Source organism: Lonchura striata, chromosome 3 (genome assembly GCF_046129695.1).
Source record: "Lonchura striata isolate bLonStr1 chromosome 3, bLonStr1.mat, whole genome shotgun sequence".
Taxonomy (NCBI): Eukaryota; Metazoa; Chordata; class Aves; order Passeriformes; family Estrildidae; genus Lonchura; species Lonchura striata.
The window spans coordinates 52,911,050-52,932,474 of NC_134605.1; the positions used below are offsets into that span (position 1 = coordinate 52,911,050).

General features: G+C 38.9%; 1 protein-coding gene across 12 annotated transcripts in view; it reads right to left on the reverse strand.

The window, feature by feature from the left end:
• HIVEP2 (HIVEP zinc finger 2) overlaps positions 1–21,425 on the reverse strand; it is a 136,417-nt gene that overhangs the window by 12,501 nt on the left and 102,491 nt on the right. For all 12 annotated transcript variants that reach the window (XM_021553152.2, XM_021553154.2, XM_021553141.2 and 9 more), the window contains 4 exons: positions 13,827–13,871; positions 6,937–12,556; positions 6,032–6,186; positions 807–982 (listed from right to left, as the gene is read on the reverse strand). In XM_021553152.2, the coding sequence (XP_021408827.2) occupies positions 807–982; positions 6,032–6,186; positions 6,937–12,345 (5,740 nt within the window). In that variant the 5' untranslated portion in view covers positions 12,346–12,556; positions 13,827–13,871. The remainder of the gene's footprint in view (positions 1–806; positions 983–6,031; positions 6,187–6,936; positions 12,557–13,826; positions 13,872–21,425) is intronic.

Consider the following 21,425-nt stretch of genomic DNA (forward strand, 5'->3'; position numbering starts at 1 on the left):
TGCATGGTGATCTTGGGAAAAATTTCCTTCAGCTTTCTTTCTCCCACTTTGAGTTAAGTTTCACTGCACTGGGACCAGAATCCATTCTTTTGTCTGCCAAAGGGAAGCTAAGAAACTGAGAATCTAAGGCTCATTTAGGCTGTGCTACAAAGAAATTATACCAAGGAAAGGGTTTTTTTTTCAAGGAGATGGTTGCATCACGAATCTGAATTCCAAAGAATGCCATTATCTGTGGCCACAGGGTGACAAATGGAAGCTTTTTTCTGTGCTGATAAATACATGTGAACAGAAGCTATCAGATCTCTATTCATAATTAATGCCACAGTGGATGGACTGGCCCCTCTAGGAGACATGTATTATTTATAAACTTGAAACTGACCCACTATAAAGCCTGTGAAGGCATGTATTCCTCAGCAGCTGATGCTCTGCTTCTACATTATGTCATAAGAAGTATGGTCTCCTGGTAGCATTTAAGTGTTGCTGCAATTAAAATTTGCTTCATGCAAAAATGTTGGCAGAGTATTATTTTTCAGGGTGGTTCTTATGCTACTACATTTTCCCTGCAGACAGAAGGATCAGCCAAGGGCCTCTAGGTCTCTATGAAGCTATCCAAGGAGTCTCAGAGTCTTACAAAATCCCTGGATCAATTAAACAGAAGAGAACAAACTCTCTTATATAGTCCTGTATATATAAACAAACAATTTTATTCCGAAGAAAATACTCTCCTTGATTACAATGCATGATTGGATCCCTGAGGGCAAAATAGCTCCAGAAGTGGCAGGAGTTCAGCAAAAAAGGTCAAGTACCTTTAGTTTTGAAGGCAAAATTGCACAGCTTGCATACATAAGGCCGGACATCAGTGTGAGTGCGGATATGTTTTTTGAGCATGCTTGGCTTTTTACAGCGAATGCCACATTCTTCACAAATGTACTTTCCTCGGCCACGACCTCTGACATAGACATAGTCCTCATTTGATTTATACCTGTTGGAAGAGAGCAAGTATTTAAGTCATACAGAATTTAGGTATGCTACATGTACAAACATCACTTCTATGCATCTGATCCTCATCATTAAAGCAAACTCAGAGAAGTCCAAAGGACCTACTGAATTTTCAGTCTGGAACGCATAAAGTATTTGGCTTTCAGAGAATGTACTGGTCCCAATATACTTAACAATATGAGACCAACAGGTTGCAGTATGAAAACAGTATAAACACCTTGTCAGGAAACCAGTGAACAACCATTCCTATAGACACAGCTCCAAATATAAGCCTGCAGGTTGGATTTCAGCTCACTGTAGTATTGTACAGCACAGACATTTACCATCATTGAAAACAGTGCTGTTTTGCAGCACGGTTCATTTAACTATTTTAGTGTATTTATCCCTTGGGATCAGATAAATCACATCCTGGAAATGCCCGTTTCTTCCCATTAAGCAAAAAGGGAACAAAGATGATGAGCAAGGATGTATTCATTCACATTACACATGCCTGACATTCCCAAAGATAAACTGATCCCTAAAGAGACACTGAATTGATTTCACTCAGGTATGTGATGCTTTAGAAATAAAATGGTATATGTTGAAGACATATACTTTGAAGAAATGAAATCAATGAAATAAATTAAAATTTTCTTATCACAGACTTATATAAGCTTTCTATGCTATTTTTTCTGATCACATAGTGTGTAGTTAAAAAATAAATAAGATGAAAATCTATGTAAAGCTATACATTGCCTTTATTATCATGCTAAATTGTTAATACTGAAATCTAAAGGAGTCTAGGGAATCTTCTCAGGCTGTTCTGAGGTTTGAAGACTGCTGGGCATTCCTTTGGGGAAGAATTCCATCCTCATTCATTCAAAGTAAAATTCAGGAAGTGCAAGTTCCGAGAAAAAATATTTCTTCTGTCCTGTGTCCTCCATTGCCCTCTTCCTAAGCAGCACAAAGTACTTTTAGTCATTCTATGGATGCACAATTCACAAAATATGGTTGGTACTAACATTTAGTACTTTAAATAAAAAAGGGACTGTGTGAAAAATTCTGTTAAAGTGATGAAAACGCTACAAGAAAAGGATGGCTATTTTTGGGTTACAGAGCTGGAATGTTTTTCAAGTGTGCTGTTCTTAGATGAACACTTTCCCATATGTTTAGCTATATCATGGGCAATATAAATTCTGAAGTTAATATTTTAGAGAAACATAAAACAGTGTCCTGTTCTCAAGTCCATCTTCTTATCTTTTCAACACATCAGGTCCTCTTTCAAATGTGGATGCCTAAATTCTGTTTTTTTCCTCATTTCTAACAAAGTTGTAACCTCTCATATATCCTTCATTGTCCCTGGCAGCAGGGACAAAACTGGAATAATCTAATGTAATGTAATATTGAGTCATCTCTCTAGCAGGTTTTCTGAACAATATTTTTGCGATCTTGGCTGTCTGGATGCCCCATTTCCCAGGTTCTCCTTCATATGCACATGCCAATGACTGCTAGTCATCTCTCTATCCACTTCTTCATCAACTTCCTCCAAGCTTTCTCCCACATACAAAAAAAAAAAAAAAAAAACAAAAAACCAAAAAACCAAAAACAAAAACAAAAACCCTGCTATTTTAGCTTCTCTTCATCTCTCCTTACAGTCTGATTTTGTTGGGATGGAGTCTACAGTACCACCCCTGACTGATACTGGTAAGTTAAATGCTGTGCTTTTTGTTGCTCCATCTCTGCTCTTCTGCTTGACTTCATTCCACTGGCTACTGTCACCTGTCAGATCCCATTGAACATAAAGACAATGATAAAACATGTGTCACTTCATTATTCATATAGATGGTTTTTGGCCACAACTGACCTTGACTCTTTAAGTATGCTTCATCATAACAATGACTCTAAGAGAAATGACACACACAAACTTAACATTTAAAGAAGGGCTAGTGCAAAAACTAAAAATCCAGAAGTCAGAGTCATAGTGATTACCTTCCAGACCTTAGGAGTATTTGATCTAACTGCTAACTTCTGCCTCTCTCAAAGATTTGAGAAATTTCCCCCTTTCTACTATGTAACATCCATGTAAGGACTTTGGCCACTGCTGAGTTTGACTAGGATGGGACTCTTGAGTTAAAAAGCATTAACAAGTCTCAGAGTCCTGCAATTTCTATCCAAAATGGTTTTTTATTTGAGTTCTTTAATTAGAGTCTATTACTGATAGATATGAAAGTACAAACATAAGCAAACTGTGAATTCTTGCTGTCAGCTGATAATGTCGTTAAACTAGGTGTCAGTTGAGGAGGCATGCTTGCCCTGTCCCTTCTTTTTTGCACACCACTAGTAACTAACTCTACTGCAGCATGGACTGAACTTGAAATTAATCCTTTTCTTTGAGAAATATAGCTTCATATCCCATCAGTCACATCTACAGTCAGATGATGGAAAGCAGATTTTGTGATTCAGATAATTTTACTTGAACCAAGCCACCTGCCAGTGGTAATAACACAGTGCTTAGTTTCTTCCTTCCAAACCCCCTCTGCTATGATCCTTACAAAATGCTGTTGATGGGCTTTCTGCGGTGAGGTGGTGATGTGCTGTGACATCTGGTGGTACTGGCTGACCACTGGACTCGATTTTAGAGGTCTTTTCCAACTGTAATAACTCTATTATTCTATTATCTACTTTTTGCCTCAAGTCTGATTCTGCTCCTTCACCTTCTTACTTATCCCCAGCCCCAGCTATCTGCTTTTTGCCCAGCTGCCATATGAATGCTCCACTTGCCTGCTAGGTAGACAGGCTTTCACACAAACAAAAAGTGGACAACCACACATCTTTCTCAGCTAATTACCTTCTTCACACCTATGAAACAAAACCAATCACAAAGCCTAAGGAAACCCATTCCCCATGAAAACCAAAAACCAAAATGAAAATATCCTGCTGAAACAACATATGACCATCCATGCTTGTCTGGTCCAGAGGTGAAAATGTGACATGAAGATAACAGACATTTGCTATATAGTTCTTTGCACTACGTACAGAGAGGAGATGAAGATGTGCTTGAAGAGAGAAGAACAAAATAATTCAACAAACAGCCAAGAAGAAGCAAGCATAGAAACCCACCCATATAAAAAACTAGCTTTAAGAAGTGATAGACAATAGCTTGAAGAGAAGGAAAAATTCACTAACCAGGATAGAAAGCAGTGCAAGACATGACAATAATATCTAAGGTATATTACACCAATTTAAAACATAGCCAAATGAATTTCTAGAATGGAAAGAACAAATCTACTCTTCCACAAATAATTATTGTAAAATGTACCATAAAGTTATGATGCATGAGTAAGGAGTGGACCTACTGACACTGCATCACCTAATTTGCTGCAGTTTTGCAGTTTATATGTTTCTATTGAGGAAGTCCCCGTCCATTGCAGAGACTATTTGTTCTCTCCTCTCCAGAAATTAATGTGCACATCGAAGTTTCTTATGTTTTGTTTTACTCAAAGGGTATCTAAACATAGCAAAGTATTACTAGGAGACATTTCTAAGTGAAGTGTGAATTATATGATTTTACTCAAATAGTTTCATAAACCTTATTGGTGTACAGGAAAACTTAAGGTAGTGCAAGTAATACATAAAATTTCTTGATGTAAGTATTAGACAGTAGAAGTTCATTATAGAGTGCTCTGCTGCAACTCACACTCATCTGAATCCTCTTTTAAATTGCTTTTCTCAACATACTTTTATTCTTCTGACCTCTCATCATGTACCTTACATCAAGGCAGACTAGCCTCAGCTGGGTCATCCAAATTCAGCAATGGTACATAGTGGGAAGCAGGCAAATTTTATACTTCAAAGTGGGTGTGAGTTGAAGTAAGAGTTCTTTAAATTTCTTATAGACTTAGGCTTACCACTGAATTTGGGTCACTCTTGTAAAGCCTGTCCTAGTACCTAAGATGGCTTAGGTACTAGGACAAGGTGCAACTACAGAGAACAGTCAGGATAAGGATGTCTGTGCCAGCACACTATAAAAATCTCCAAAATAACTTTTTCAGTCTTTCAAGCAAGATGTAGGCTGTACTCCTTCAGTGTTGCAGACTACAGAGAAATGGCAACAGTAATTTTATAGAGATTATTCAATCGTAGACAAAACCACAACATCAATGAAGGACAGTTGAGATTTTAAAGGGTAGAAACTGACAGGAGAAGGAAATGGATGTATCAATTTCTCACATCTCCCTGCTGACCTATTTAGTTACGCCAATAAAATAGTGCTGTGGGACCATCTGAGTTTGGTAAGACTGAAATCCATATCTTGTTTAGCCACCTGACTATGCACAACTAAAAACTGGCAAACTAATTGCACTGTGTAGGAATTCTGTAAAAGAAACTCAGCAGTATTTTCCATTGTATTTCATTTTCTTTACTTAACAAGTTTCTTAAGCTTCAAAACAATGTTAATTGGCTTTCCCCTCTTTCTTGTTTCTGTTATCACTTGAGTGATAGATTGCCATAGTAAAATTAAACCTTATTTTATCAACCGTACATGACAGATCTATGGCTTAGCCATAGATTTCATTGGTTTCTTACATTTTACCTCCAAAATCTAACCTTGGTAAATAATACCATATTAGAAGAATAAGACTAAGCACATGTTGTCAACCCATTCAAATGAGTGGAAGTACACCGTGCCTAAAAATAGAAACATATCCTCATGGAAGTCATTAAATACAAAGAAATGGCACAGAAAATATCAAAATGTTAACAGTTCATCCACTTCCTTATGACTTAAGGAATTAAAGTAACAATTTCTAGTGAGTGCTCTCACACAGATGGAAAACAATTGTCTTAATAGCAAAGTAGAGGCTAAAGTGAGTATACAGGTACCCTGCAGTGTGTTTTAAGACTGACAAATAGACAAAAAAGAAGAGACTTGGGAGCTACAGGACATGGCAAGAATACAGGAGACTGTTCACATTCTAATTCATTCATATTCATTTTCAAATGTCTTTAAAATGACAGGCTGAGCTTGAAATTTCCAGTTATATTTTCTTACCCTCCTTCAAAGATTTTAATTCGTATCGGCTCAGTTTGTTTGGATGTAATGTCTTTATCTCCATGAATGTCTCCTTTTACTCTTTCTTTTATAATATTCCCCACTACTTTCTTTTCAAGCTTGCTGCCAAACAAGAAGAATGGCTCGTGTTTCATCTGTAGAACAAAGTCAAGGAAGGGTGTTACTTCTGGAGCATACAATAAACGCACACTTCATTTCAAATACTTTTAACATACCAGGTCAAAGCCAAACTCTCGTTTTGGTCCAACTCTATAGGATGAATTAATCTGTCCCATTTAATTTGACAGAGAATAAAAGAGGAGGCAACATGGACAAATTTTTACAAGCATCTTGACAGAAAAGGCAGTACTGTATCTTTCCTCAGGAAAAAAAATATCATGGAAAATAGATATGGAAAAGCCTCAGAAGGTAATTTATTGCCATTACAGAATTTTCCATGGCACCATTAGCAAATGCTTAATCCATGAGGAAGAGTCAATATGTAAAATACATTAAATAGATCTGAAGTTCCTTACTCAATTTTGTCTTAATCTTTTCTTACAAACCCATGCGAATCTTTGTGTCTGACACTGTTTATCGGGAAAAACAAAGGGCAAAATAAAAGGAGATAATGTATCAGGCTCTGACACACATGAATGGAGGGCTTTAAAAGCCTCACTTTTTACATCTAATTTTGAAAATGGAGACAGAGACAGAGACAGTAGCAGTAGCATAGCTTGCAGAAGAATAAACTGAGGCTCCAAAGTTGTCTTGGGAAGATGTCACTGACTGATTTCCCAGGAAACTTTTCTTAAAAAAAAAAAATTAACTTGTGTTTTATAGTTTACTAGAAATTTCTCCTATAAACATACATGACTTTAATTTTATTAAAATTTCTTACTTACCTGAGCAAACTGCTTCCATGCACTTGATGATGTCAGTTTACCAGCTCCAGGTCTGTGCATAGCAGCCAGGGTGTAGATTTCCGTGGTGTTTTTTTGCTTGGACCTTAAAAGTGCCAAAGTGGTCTTTGTACTTAGCCCAGATGGGTTTGGATTACATGAACTTATACACCATGAAGCATAAACAGAAGCTTTGAGGGTTGGTTGCTGAGTGTAATTGGGTTTTGTATAGTTTAAGAAACACCAGCTCACAGTAGTCGTAGTACGCAGACTTGGGAACTGAAGGATCTGTTGAAAATCTGATACGTCTGTCAGGAGAATGGTTGAGGCTGTGACTTTCCCAACAGTATTAGATGACATCTGGACTAACATCCCAAGAGGTAATTTTTGATGTTTCAGTTGGTCTTCTGCTGGAATTTCTCCTGGTGGCAATGAAGACCTCTGTGGACTCATGCTCATATCTGAGGCTGTTTCATCCACATCCAACTCTTCTGGTGAGTCTCTTCCTTCAGATGGGCCACTGGACTTCTGTCCCGGTGATGCAGAATCGAAACTGGAAAGTTTCTCTCTGCTCAGTGGGAACGCATCAGCTCCCGCCATGCTGACAGGTGGGAAATCTTGAGATGTTGAGGATGATAGTGATGAAGAGGATGACATGGATGGCAGACTTTCTTTTGACTCAGTAGTACAGCTCTGCCTTACTAGTTGAGGCTTCTGCATTCTTGGAAAATCTTTCTTTATATCGGAGTTAGTCAACTCAACTGCACTTAGTTCCTCAACTATCTGCCCATACATTTTTTCTTCTTTGACTCGTTTCTGCTGCTTGGTCTCCATGAAGAGGTCCAAGCTGCTGGCAGGGGAAAGCATTCGTTTGCCTCCTCCCAAGGTAGAAGCCATGTCAGAAGTGGAAGGCAAACACAAGGGAATTGGTGGCTCCAATCCAAGCGGAAGTGTCTGCGGCACTTTCCACAAGGGATATTTTTCTAGTCCTCCATGATGACCCAACATCTGAGCTATGTTAAATCCAATTCCTTGCATGGTTGCATTAGTTGCCAACGTTCTTTGAGAAACTGTCTCATCAACTTTACATATTACAATTGCAGGACTGTTGCTCTGTCCAAGGATCTGGGAAATGCTTGTGTACATGACACTACCGTAAGATGGCACATGGGTTTGTATCCTGACGGGAACAACTGTTCCTGGCAAAGACTGTGCAGACCCATCACTTGGGGAGTCAAAATCTGTCTGACGATGCCGCTCAGAGGAGGTATCTGTTGGTTTAATGCCATGGTCTGACTGGTACTTAGCAAGAGTATTTTTTGAATACGATCCAGATGTTCCTGAGTAATGCTGGTATGCTTGCTCTTTAGCGTGCACATAATCAGCTGCTTTCTTTCCAATAAGCTCAGGTGCATGTTCCAGGTGATAACTTGGAGGTACGTCTATTTGGAAAGCCTGTTTGACATAAGATTTTTGCAGCTGTTGTACAAATTGATGCTGGAAGTGCAGAGGTTCTGTGCAGGACTGCCACAAGATAGGCTGCTGAGATGGTGGTAAGTGAACCATGCAGACAGCTGGATAGGGGAACTGAAACAATGTGCTATGAATAGGAGGAAATGGGACTTTATCCTGATGTGCAAATAGCTGCTGCTGCTCTGATGGATGTTTGTTAGGAATATAAGGTGCTTGTTGGATTAAGGGAGTCCTTAACATTTCTGGGCTGTCTGCAACAAGAGCCTGTTGCTGGACAAGGTGGGACGAGCTATTACTAAGCTGAGCACAAGAGCCAATAGCCTGTTTTCCAGAGTCATCTACCTGAATGGGCTGTAGTACAGAGGAAGGGGAGTGATGCCAGACAAGCTGGGAAGAGCGAAGACCAACCTGTGAATGTTCCATCTGCTCCTGCTTTATACTTTGTTCTGTGCTCTGATCAGTCTGAGAAATCTCTGGAAAACCACTGAAGGAAGCCTGGCGAACCAAGAAGCATTTCTTCCTTTCTCGGGATGGAGACAATGCCACAGTAGGTGTTCCAGCTGAAGAGGCATGAGACAGGTTCCCATAATCAAAGGATTTACTTCGGATCTCTGGGATTTCAGCAGCATGAGGACAGGGCATCTGTTCAGATGAGCAGCGTCTCATTTCCCTCTGATGGTGATGCCCAGGGACGGAAAGCGAGTAAGCACCTGCTGGAACTGTTAAAAACTCAGACTGTTTTCCAAATTCATCTTGTTTGGGAGGTGTGATGAACTTCATATTCTCTTCTCTTTCAAAGGACATTGAAAAACTTGAACTGTGGGACAAATTACTTTCTTGGCTAGGGCTGCGAGAGAGACTTGTACCTGTAGACTCAAAGCTGGATTCCCCAGAGGAGTGCTCCATGTCAGCCAGTCTTAAACGCTTCTTTTTGGGTGGTAGCTTTTCAGCTGGAAGTTGAGAAAGAGTTTCGCTTCTCTGGGGCCACTGGAATTCTTCAGTGGGTCTCTCCTGCTCTTTACTCTGCACTTCTTTATCTTTTTCAGGCTTATCTGGCTCCTCCGTGACACGAATTTCAGGTACCTGTATGTTGTGTTGGCGAACCAACCTGGGCTGGATATGACAAGGCTGAGGCTGCTGGGATGGGGATGGCTTACTGGTGTCAACATTTTCCATTTGTGGAGCTCGGTCTGGGCTCATCGGGGACTCACAAATCTCACTCTCGCATGTTTCAGATGGTGAATACATCTTTTCTTGATGGCATGCAATATGTTCTGTAGATTCAGACCTTTCAAATGAGTTTGGCCTACTCAATGAATTTGTGTGCTGAATGACAGAGATGACATTTCCTGGGGGCTTTCTAACCAGTGATTCTGCAGTCTTTTCTTGCTCTGCAGTAAGGGATGAGTCTTCCAAAGAAGCTGCTGGACTTCCAGACTGCAAGTAAGGCCTGCACATTTCAAAACGTTCCACATGGCAATGGGGAGCATTTTCCAGGCCTTGAAGGGCAAATCCACTTCTTGGCACTTCCTGAATTTGGGATTTGGGATCAAAGTCCAAAGGCTGAATTCCCCCAGGGGTGCCAGTTGTACTGCTGCAAATCATAGGGCTGTCTTCCTCATCTCCAACACTCTCCTCTTTCCTGCGCTTTCTGTTTTCGAAAGTTGTTCCAAGCATGGATGGCACTGACTGAGATTGTCCAAGTGCATCAATAAAAAACTCTCCCGCTTTGTTCATCCCACTTAAGGATGGTGAGTCCCTGTAGTTCTGCTTCTGAGCTTCAAATTCTTCCCACTTTCTGTAGTGCTTTCCACTGGCATCATAGTCATAAAAGGTCTTGTCTGCTTTCTTCTCTTTTAAGGATGGCCCTTTGTCACCTGCTATCTGTCTGCTCGAAGTAATAATGATATTTTTCCCTTGTCTTCCATGATAGTCTGAATCGGAGTGTCCCTCCTGTACAGATGGCAGTTCAAAGGCAGCCTGCCTTCTCAACATTCTTTGGTGGGATATTCCCACTGTCCCGGGATAAAATACATCATCAGAGCCAGTCATCTTCTCATCAAATGAATGGCTTCCTCTCAGAGATGGGGGAATACTTAGGCTGTTTGCAGAAGAGGTTGGCATGGAGTTACTTCTAATAAGAGGAGAAGAATCTACTGGGGGTTCTAGAAGGACAGGCACATCACCCTGCTGACTGACTTGGTACAAGTTGGATTCACTTTTGATGGATGATGTGGTCTGGGATTGTCTACATTCTGTATTGCTGCCTGGATAAACTTGTGTAGATTTAATAGTGCTCAAATTACTGGAGTCAATGAGTTCCTCTTTATTTGGAGTCAGGTGAGAAATATGTTCCTCAAGCATCTTGATATCTAATCTGTTATTTAAAAGAGGTGATGGGTCTGTTTTGCCCTTTCTACCCATTAAATTGTGTTCCTGATTTGTTGTGGCTACAGTTAGTGCTGTTCTTTGATTAATCCTATAGAACTTCCCAAAAATTATTTCTTCGTAAGACTTTGCATTAGTATTTGGTGGGCTAATTTGCTGCTCAGCACTTTCTGAGCGGGAAAAGTAGCCAGAGTCAGTGCTTCCCTTACTGTGTGGGCTCAGGAGGTTTAATGACTGCTCAGAATCTTGTCCTTTTTTCTCGGACAGTCTTAGTGCAAGTCGCTGTTTAACTGTATGAGAGTCATCAGACTTGGTACTTAAGGATGGGGTTTGCAACATATCAGAGCTAATATATGGTGAACTCTCACTTGGTAACTGAATCCCACTTTTAGGGATAATCAAAATGGGGACTTTCATCGGCCCCACCAAGGACTCCTCCATCGAGGAGTGAAAACCACTCCTGCTAGCAATGTCCAGCGGGAGCTGTGAGACAGGGCTCAGTTTGTCAGACCCTTCCACTAGGAGTGAGGTCTCCTCATCCGTGTCTGTGCTCTGCTCTCCATCTGAATGTATTTCAGCTTCCACATCGATGTAACTGGCATCGAGGTCCAATTTAGAGACTGCTGACTCTGTGAAAGGTACCAACCCTGCCTTAATCGCATGGGCGTGTGACTTCCTGTGTTTGTAAAGGTTGCTTTTTGTCTTGAAGGAGAAACCACAAGGGACACAAGGGTATGGTCGCTCACCAGTATGAGACCTAATATGCTTTTTAAGTACACTAGGTTTGGCACAGGCCCGATTACAGTAAGGACAAATGTACTTGCCAGGCTTTTTGGGTTTGTGCTCTTTTTTGTGAGCATCTTCTGATTGTTCTAAAGATTTCTGTGAATATTGGCTGTATGCAGGGTTCAAACTTGAAATCTTCTTCCTGGAGAAACCTCCACTATGGCTATGCATATGAAAAGGAAACAAGTCCTCTGAGGCAACTGATTGCAAGTGGCTAGGAAACTGCCACGGAGGGCCTTCCAAGCTCTGATGTGGCTTTATGCTGTGCAAGAAGCCTTGTGGCAATGAATGCTGTGGAAAGGAAAGTGAATGTTGACATGAGTAAGGGCTTGGACGATGCTGTGGATATTGCTTCTCTGTGACTTGCTGTGCAGCTTCATTTGATGATACCAGTTTCCCAGAACTAAAAAGTTGTGCTGATGCCGTGTTTCCTACTTGCTCGTGATCTATTTGTGGTTGCCGCTGTACTTCTTGACTGCCAAAAGTGCTCATCTTAATAACAGCTGGATGTTCTTGCCTCCATCTACTTGGTACTTTAGTTTCTCCAGACCTTGAGGTAGCTTTTTGCCCTATAGCTGTGTCCCCAGAGTCCATTTTGTTACACAAGGTCTTAAGTGCTAGTTCACTTGAAAGCTGTGCAGACACATGGAGTGTGCCCAAAGCTGTGCTTTTCAAAGTCTTGTTGCTCCCATTTTTCCAGGGCTGTTGCAAGTTCACAGACTTTTCTTTCTCTTTGGAACTTTCCACGCAGTAGTCTATAGGCATTAGATTTGTGTCTGTACACTAATGATAGTATTATAGAGTTCTGTTCATGGCATGAACTTTCCTAAACAGTTTATTATACATTTGCAAAGGCTTGTTATAGCATTTGGACGTGTTCCATTCTTATTAAATACTGAGATGCAGAATGATCCAGAGATACTTGTGATCTCCTAGAGCACAGTTCTATTCATCTCTTCCATGGTGACACAGCAATCTGTACAGAAATATAAAATTAAAAAAACACAAACCCACACACACCAGTTAGTACAGCCATACTAAACAGCATTGGTGCAGTCAGTTGCAGTTCCATCTAGCCTTACATGGAAATTACTGAGAGACTTCAGCAAAGGTAAGTATATTTTACAAAACTCACATTTGTGAGCAGGCACAGTAAAGACTGGCTCCAGAGACTGCACACAAGCATAATCACTACTCAACAGCAGCTCTAGGATTGGAAAATAGAGACCTACACTTTCCAAAAGCAGTCATTTTGCAGTCATTAAGCAGTCATTTTGGAAGGCTTTCAGGGGACAGTTTAAAGGCTTGATCTCAAAAAGTCCACCACATATTTTCAAAGCTGTTTCAGCAAATCACTGCTGAAAATAGAAGCCTAACACTGTGAGTGAGAATTACCTTATCCAGTATTACTCACTAAGGGTTCAGACATATACTTTAGTCACCTGGCCTTCCTCTCAAGTCTAAGTAGGTTGATCAGAGAAGAAATATTTCCATATCATGACAGGTGCTTCTGACGTAGAGGCTGTCCATGCATAAGGCCCTCCATATGGAGATGCTTGTTTCTAACTAGTCAGCTTGGGGTATATACTGAATATTGCTAAAAAATTGCTGAAGTGAGGTACTTCTTACCTTAGAACAGCTAACTGTTTTTATAGGAAGGTGTTGTTCACCGTTCTAAATTACTTTTAAACAGTCAAAAAAGAGACATCAAAGAAGCGTTTCAGACACAGCACCACTGGTACCTTCCCCCAACTCCATTTCCAAATCACTATGTTAAATTCTAGTGAGAATGTCTTGCTAGATGTAAAGGATGTATTAGAGACTGTGTTTATGTGACTTTTGCATTTTAGATTTCACTGTGGAAACAATTCTATCCAGGTATACATGCATTTGTAATGCTTAAAGCAATAGGTTTCCACACTTCCATTAAAAAGACCGAAAGCTCAGATGTATGATTACCATAGAAAAGTACAGCATTTGAATTTGAAGTAAAATGTTCACTCTGTATTTTCATGTTAGCCAAACACAAGACATTTTCTGGATAATATAGAGAGAATTATAAAGAGAGCCATGATTTAACTATAGCAAAGAGAAGAGTAAAAAAAAAATCAATATTACACATACTGGAATACTTTTCATTCCTACAGTGGAGAAAACTAATTTGGTTTAAAGAAACAATGGCAAAGTGCAAGAAAACACACAGGTAATAGGATCTTCAGATTTTTTTTTCAGTATAAAGTAATTACCTGCATCTTCTAAACATCTAATAGGCATGACTGTCTTCAAATTTCCTGTGGGGGGAAAAATACAATTATAAGAAATTTTTTATATTAGGTATAGATGATGACAAAAATCTTCTATTATTTACAGTAGAGGTCTGAAAATTTAATTTACCCATCCAGTAGAAAATTTCATGTTGTGTCTTAGAGGTCTGAGTAATATGGTGTGAGTAATTTGAAGTCTATAAGCACGAATAGTTTTAAAAGACTTAGGTTTCTAATGTGTAGATGAATAACAGCAAGCCTAAACTAATAAAGTCTCACCTTCCTGAATCAGTGAAAAGAGAGCTGCCAATGTACCTCTTCATTCCTATGCCTTTGTTAAGCCTGGATTATCCCTGAATCCCCTTGGCAAATCCCTTTTCAATGCCTCTCTTCAGCTAATACTTTTAGACTTCAGGCCTCTCATTAAATGTTTCAGGGACTAGCATAAACTCCTGGTCAGGGTGTCATCATTCAGGGACAAGAAAATGTAGTGAAACAGGAATAGATGTCCAAATTAGTTAACACCTGTGTGATAGTACTACAGAATATATGGCTGCCTTCTCAGAGAAGAAATTTGCAGAAGAAAATTACAGAATACATGGTTATAAGATTTCTGCAACTGACATGACTCTCCACCTCTCTTGACTCACCACACTGCAGGCTACACTGTATTGTTGAAAAGACCAGCTCAGAGAAGAGGGAGCCTAAGCATCATCTCATTGCCTTAAGACCATTTCTCCCATGAAAAGAGGCCTCTCCCTTTCAGTTTTCAACAAACTTTTCTTCAAAAACAGATTTCTGCTTTTGTTTCATTAAAAAGGATATATGTTCAACTGTGGCAACAAAAGCAACAAAGACAGCATTTCTTTATTGTTTTTATTTATGTCAAAAGTCAGAGCATCTCTAAAGAACAGATCTTTAGAACCAGCTGGAACATAAGCTTCAGAGTAGGGGATACAGACTATTGTAATGATCCTCAATTAGCAACTATCAAAAAGAAGCTAGAGTACTCATGTTTTTTCCATTGAATGACACCAAAAAAATATAAAAAGCTAACATCTATAGAGGAAAAAAAAATCAATAAAAATTGAAAAATATTTTTTAGTTCTTTGTAATTAATAACACTTTCCAAGAACAAATGGACATTAGCAAAGCCTGATAACTTGACACAAATAGAATCAGTACCATGCCACCTGTTATGAATTAATCATTAGTAGTACAAATAATATATCAGTAGTTAGGCCAGAAATAACTGATGGAATGTTGGTGTAGTCAACTATTTTTTTAACTATAGAGAAAACCCCTGCAGTACAAAATAACAGGAAGTTATCAAATGCAAACCAGAATGTTTTAGATCATAATGCCATTTAGCTTTGATGTGCTAATGACTTCTTTAAATAAGTCTGTTGTCTGATTCTCTAAAATAAAAAAGAAAAATGCAATCCAAGTATATATATTTTTTAAAATTTCCTAATCCACTTCCTCATAATAAAAAGTGTCAGCACAAATGGAAAAAGAAATCCTTGTGCACAAGTTACACTATACCAGAAGTGGTTGCTGCAGAGCAGCTCGGCAGGGGCTCATGAGGAAATGGCAGCTAAGTGGCCCAGCAGTTCCAGCAGCTGAGCTACACTGAATCCCAGGTTGCTAATGATGCCAATATATGAGCACAGATGTAAAGGAAAATGTGTGGCTTGAGAAGGCAGAATCAGGGACAAGAGTCAGTGCTCCTCACTGAGAGTGCAAAGAGGCATTTTCCATCTCCCAAGAAAAATACTCTTCTCCTTATTAGGCAATTTTGAAAATGGTGAAGGAGAAATTTCTAGAAGATGGGAGTATCCTTTTTTTCCATACTCCTTTCACTGAGAGCACCCTTATAGAAGAAATCTGCCAACAATGCGACAGTAATGGCTTCATTTCAGCAAAAGATGATGCTAATATACATCCAAAACTTTTCTGTTCTGTTACAGAGTTAAAGCCCTTCTTCAGTCCTGCAACTTCAGAATATTCTATACAGTTTTTCAACCTCCACTATGGAACAGGTAGAGACTAATTACAGGGATTATTGATGTCTTATTAATTACAGGGATTATAAAGAGCCACTTTCGGGAAAAATAAATCCCTTTCCAGAATGAACATAATAATTTCTGGTTTGGTTTGAACTGCCATGCATCCTGTGTCAAAGATGGCTTTAATATTACTTCTCTTGTTCTTTTTTCCTCTCCCTGATGGGAGACTGGCCTAACTGGAGAAATGTAAGATACTGCAAAGCTAGTTGGCATTGTGTCTGTTTTATCCAGTCAAAACTCTATCTCATCTGGCTGCATCCACAGCCTATCTTAAACAAACAAAATACTTCAATTTTTCCAAGTGATTAATGTTTCTCCTTTAGGAAAAATTGTAAATATTTTTTAAAAATTGCTTTTCATCAAATAGATACTATTTGATAGGCAGAAACTCAGTATATTTCAAGTATTACCTATTTAAAACCAAGTAAATAAGGATGATAAAAGGGCACAATTTTTTCAGTGCCTTTGGCACAGCTCAGCTCTGCTGGAGTGAGTAAGAGTAGCCCACCTACCCGGATCAGAAGCTGTATGGGAGCTGCATGGACCACATTGTTTGACAGGAGCTGCAAAGTCCTTTCCTGGCTGGTGGCCAAGCAAGGTTTCCTAGCAGGAATGTGGCCCAAGAGCCAGCTCCTCAAGTCACATTAGCTCTGCTATCTGCCTGCTTCAAAACAGGTCATTTCACTTCTATGAAAACTTTGAACATGAGAAGATTACTTGGAAACCAGGAGCTGTACTTATGTCAGATGCACCTACTAAATCAAGACTTTGAAAACTTTCTAGAAAGGAACATTATCCTATTGCTTCTTTTTTAACGAGTGTCTTTGTGAGCCGTATGCAGGGAATGTATATCTGATTGACTGCAGAGTTCCAAGATTATTCCTTTTTTTTTTCCTCTTTTTTTTCAGACCATTAAAATGGTTACACTCAACAGCTTTAAAATAAAATTTGGCAAGATATTACTTTTATTACTTCTCAATTTGTAGCTCATATTACAGCTCTTGCAAGTGAACAAATTGGAAGCTTATGTCTTCCAGGCTAAATCCTGAGTGCACCATACAGAATAAATATTGACTCTAACGTAAGGACCAAGAGTCAGATCCAGCCTTATTTTAAATTTTTTCTGTCCAGCTCTGCCAGCACAAAGCTGGCTTAAAACCACAGTAACTGGCCCCTGAAGAATTAGTATTCTATAGGGCAAGTGTTAGCACAGACAAACTGCAGTGGTTCCTATGAAATCCTTATATTCATGCACAGACCTCTGCCAAGACCCTTATTAGGCAAGTCTAGTTTATGTCTGGGATAAGCCCAGCAGCCTTACAAGAGAGGCAACCTCTGAACTCTTCACCTGCAACTGAGAAGAAAATTGCCTAGGCCTTTCAGGAAGAAAGGCAGCATACTTTCAGCCTGCTGTCCTACGTGCGTCCCTCTGACCTACTGATGAGATTCCCCAAAGAACTGCTTGGTGTTGATATCCCAGTGAAAAATTAAAAAAGACTGAGATCCCTAGTAAAACATGGATTTATAGTTTCTCCTGCATAGGCAAAGTTTGAAGAAGACCTCTCAACCAGCATCCAGTGTGCACCTCTGAACTGAAGGGTTTAACTGGTATGAAGACAGATAAGCGTTTGTTCATCCTCCTCTCCAAGATCATATATTCATTCATGGGCTGAGGATGTTATGCAGCAACATAACAGAAAGAATGCAGTCCTTGGGGTGTATAGTTTTGGCATTTCACAGGAATGAAAAAAAAGATGACCAACTGACACTTGGCAAAGTCTGAATTACTGGGGAATGGGAGCATGCTTGTGCTTTTGCTCCAGTTTGGCAGGAGCAACAGGAGTAAGACATCATTTTGCACATGTGAATCAAAGAAGGCAGCTCTTTTAAAACAGGTTAGATGCATCTATTTTAATCTACCACTTTCTATGTTATAACTACTGGTGTTACCTCTTCAGATTTGAAGCTACTAGTCTAATTTGTTATTTGATTCCCCCCCCAGATGTTGTGCCTGCCCTCTTTATTGAATGTATTGTCACTCTCCAAAATCAGCCAGAGAACAACAGTTTTGGAAAAAGCCCGAAATATTTAGATTAATACTTATGGGTTTGGTTGGATTTTTGAGTTTTTGGGGTGGTTTTTTTTTGGGGCGTTTTTTGATGGCTTTTTTTTTTTTTTTTAATTTAGGCAGCTGAACTAATTATTACAATATACTTTTTAAAATGTCATTTAAAAGTACCATCCAATACAAACCCAAACACTGCTCAGTGAGTGCATGCAGTACACAATGATCTAACAAACTAGACTGAGTTTACTTGAGGACAAGCTACAGGGCAGGATCTGTTTTCCATTGCTGTATTGTGCTCACATGGATTCCCCAAGAAGTCAGGAACTGAGGGGACTCACAGGGAGGATCCAGTTAGAAATACATCCAGTGCAGACTGTAACCTCACTGTGACCAAATGACTACTTCAGGCTTTTGTCCTCATGAGGGCACATTTGTGTCCTTGGTAGTTGCTGGTTTCAAGGGACAGATTCTGTGCATGTCAAACTAGAAGTGGTGAAAAACCTGACATTTTGATTTGTGCAATTATTATTTCAGTGCCTGAACTGTATCTAGCTTATACTTTGAGAACTGTTCTAGAATCTCAGCCATTGAGAATTAGCATCCAACACATTTTAGACAACTGTAGTAGTACTGAGTATTTAATTAATTTTTTGCTTTTACCAAAATCACCCTAATCTTAATTATTTCATATAATTCAAAATATTACCTGAGATCACTATGAGAGTATGTTGATGAACATACTTAAAAAGCACAATGACACCAACTAAGAAAATGATCAAATAATATAATCTGTTGTACCCTAACACCTGATAACCTGAACTGTAGGATCTTAGATCTGTTCAGACATTTCATATAAATGCCTATGTGTAATTGCTGTGATGAAGACCTAGACTCTGAATGTGACCCTACTGAGTCAGAGGTCAAGCACACACTAGGAGAAAAATCAATAATGGAACAAGAGCCTCTCATTACAAGATTTGACTCAGAGAGACTGAAAGGAGACTATTCCAACAAGAAGAAGAGCCAAATTCTGCTCTACATTAACCTGGTAGGAATCTGAAGCAATGAGTTGCAAATCCAAGGACATCATACTAGATTTATTCCTCACAAAAACAAACAGAATCAGACAACTTAGGTTTAGGTTTTTACATCCTACATCCTACATATGAAATACCTGAAGTTATTTGCCACAAGGTGAAAATAAACTAATCCAACACCTCTAAGATGTCTACAGAGAGAATTGTAACATATATTGCAAGAAATGTTCAATTACACAGTAGTAAGAAAACATAGGTGATTTTCATTACAAGATGCTGGTTTGTATCATAAATGCTTTGAGTACAGCTGCAGCAAAACACTCAGTTTTTGGTATGTTAAGTATCTCAAATATAATTTTAAACTGTTGCTCTCTGTAGAAAACCAGAACTGACAAAAAACCTTAACTTCAAATTGAGTGTATTTTAAGAAGCCATATAGGAAGTCCAGAACAGAAATGCTTTAACAGTGACCTTTTAACTAAAATTACAAGAATTTCTCACTTAAAGGTATATCACTATTTCCTTTTTCAGCACCATACACAATGTACATATTACTATCAGATGGAAAAAAATGTATAAAAAAAGCTTTAACGTTGTCACTAGTTGAACACTTATTTCCACAGGATGAGTATTAAAAAAAAGAAAAAAGAGAGAAAAAACTATGCAAGAGCCATATTAATCTTAAATACTTCCTTTATAAGTAGGAATTTAAAAACAAATCTCAATTCTTCTCATTGAACTGAACAAAACCCTACTATCAAATAGATGCCAAAACAGCCAACAATCTTGTCAACTAATTAGCAGTAAATTGATCCCTCAGATCCCACTGCTTTCAATGGATCAGGTAAATATTTTGTTTCTGGCTGCCTAATCTTGCTGTGAACTTCATGAGTCTGACAGAGCATGTTGGATAACACAAAATCTACTTGTTATGTCTGACTGCCTTCTGAAATGGACATCCTGAGTCTGTATCTATACAAAAGCAAAGGATTGGGATTATTCAGATACAAAGCTAAACAAGAAAACTATACAAACTGCTAATCATTTCACACTGGTACTTATTTCCTTGGGGAACAAGTTAAAAAAATGAAAACAGTTTAATAAAATACCAATAATTTCCCATGTGGACCTTAAAATATACTGGCAGAGCAACGGCAGATCTGACAGGCAGTACTTCCAGGATTATTAAAATTTCAGAAGGCAACGAAAATACCACAACTGTTTTGCCTTGCCCATACTCCCACCTCCACTCCCCTTCTTCTTTTGAACTGTAGTACACGGTGATTTATAAGAGTGAGAACAGCTCCCATGCAAGGAAGTCAGAAACTGACTGTTTCTTGCCCACCAAGGTCCTCTTCAAACACCATTTTGATGGCTGAAACAAGGTTTATATGATGCCAAATCCCATTGGTGCTATCTGCAGAAGAATGAGTGCCTCTCAAGGGTGAATTAAGTAGCAAGCAACAGTATTTACTAAATACACATTAACATTGTTCAGGAGTATCCAAAACAGTGCTGAGATACAAATGAGCTCTTAATTCTTGGACTACTCTCGGTCAGCAGAAACTCAATTTTATCTCACTTTCTTCTGAGCCAGAGCAGTTAAACACAAGGATACTGTGCCAAACCATAGAAGTGTCAAAGAGTTTCTAATCACCATTTGTAGAATTGCTTTTCACCACTTGGAAAAGAAATGGAGCTTTGGCCCTGCCCAAAAAGGGCTAAAAACCTTGTAAAGCAAAAGCTCAGACACTAATCAATGATGCTGTGTGACGTCATTGAGATGCAACGGAAGTCTTGCATTTGGAAGAACTGGTGAAAATTACTGAGATTAAAGGATTTATTTCTCAATTCAACACAAAGGAACATGTTAATCAGAAAGGAAAATTTCACACCTAATAAAGGACAGAACTATGTAGGTAACCTATGAATTTAACAGCAATTTGGAAGGACAAAGTGTACGCAAAGAGCAAGATTCCCATGTGGATGTGGTTTGTAGTAATTTACAAACTTAGAAAACATCACCTACAGTAGGAAGGGTAAGAACATTTTCACTAGAGAGTTCAAACTTTTAAAAGTTGTCAGATATAAGAATTTTCCTAACTGGAAGACATGCAAAGGCTGAAATGCCTCATCATTTTCACACAAGGATTGCAGATGGACAGCCACCAGGGAGAACGCAGCTGTGCTGGTAAATCTCTGTTAAGATATCATACAGCTTTCTCCCAAGTTTTCCCAGGAAAAAAAAAAATCAAAATTTGAGTAAATATTGCAACATTTTTAGGTACAACGCAATTATTCTTCTCATGCCAAAAGGAAATACTAGGCAAATATCAGGCCTCTGCCTAGCATTTTCACCTCAGAAGGAAAATATAACTGAATTTTCTGGGAAGTGAGGTTTTTTTAA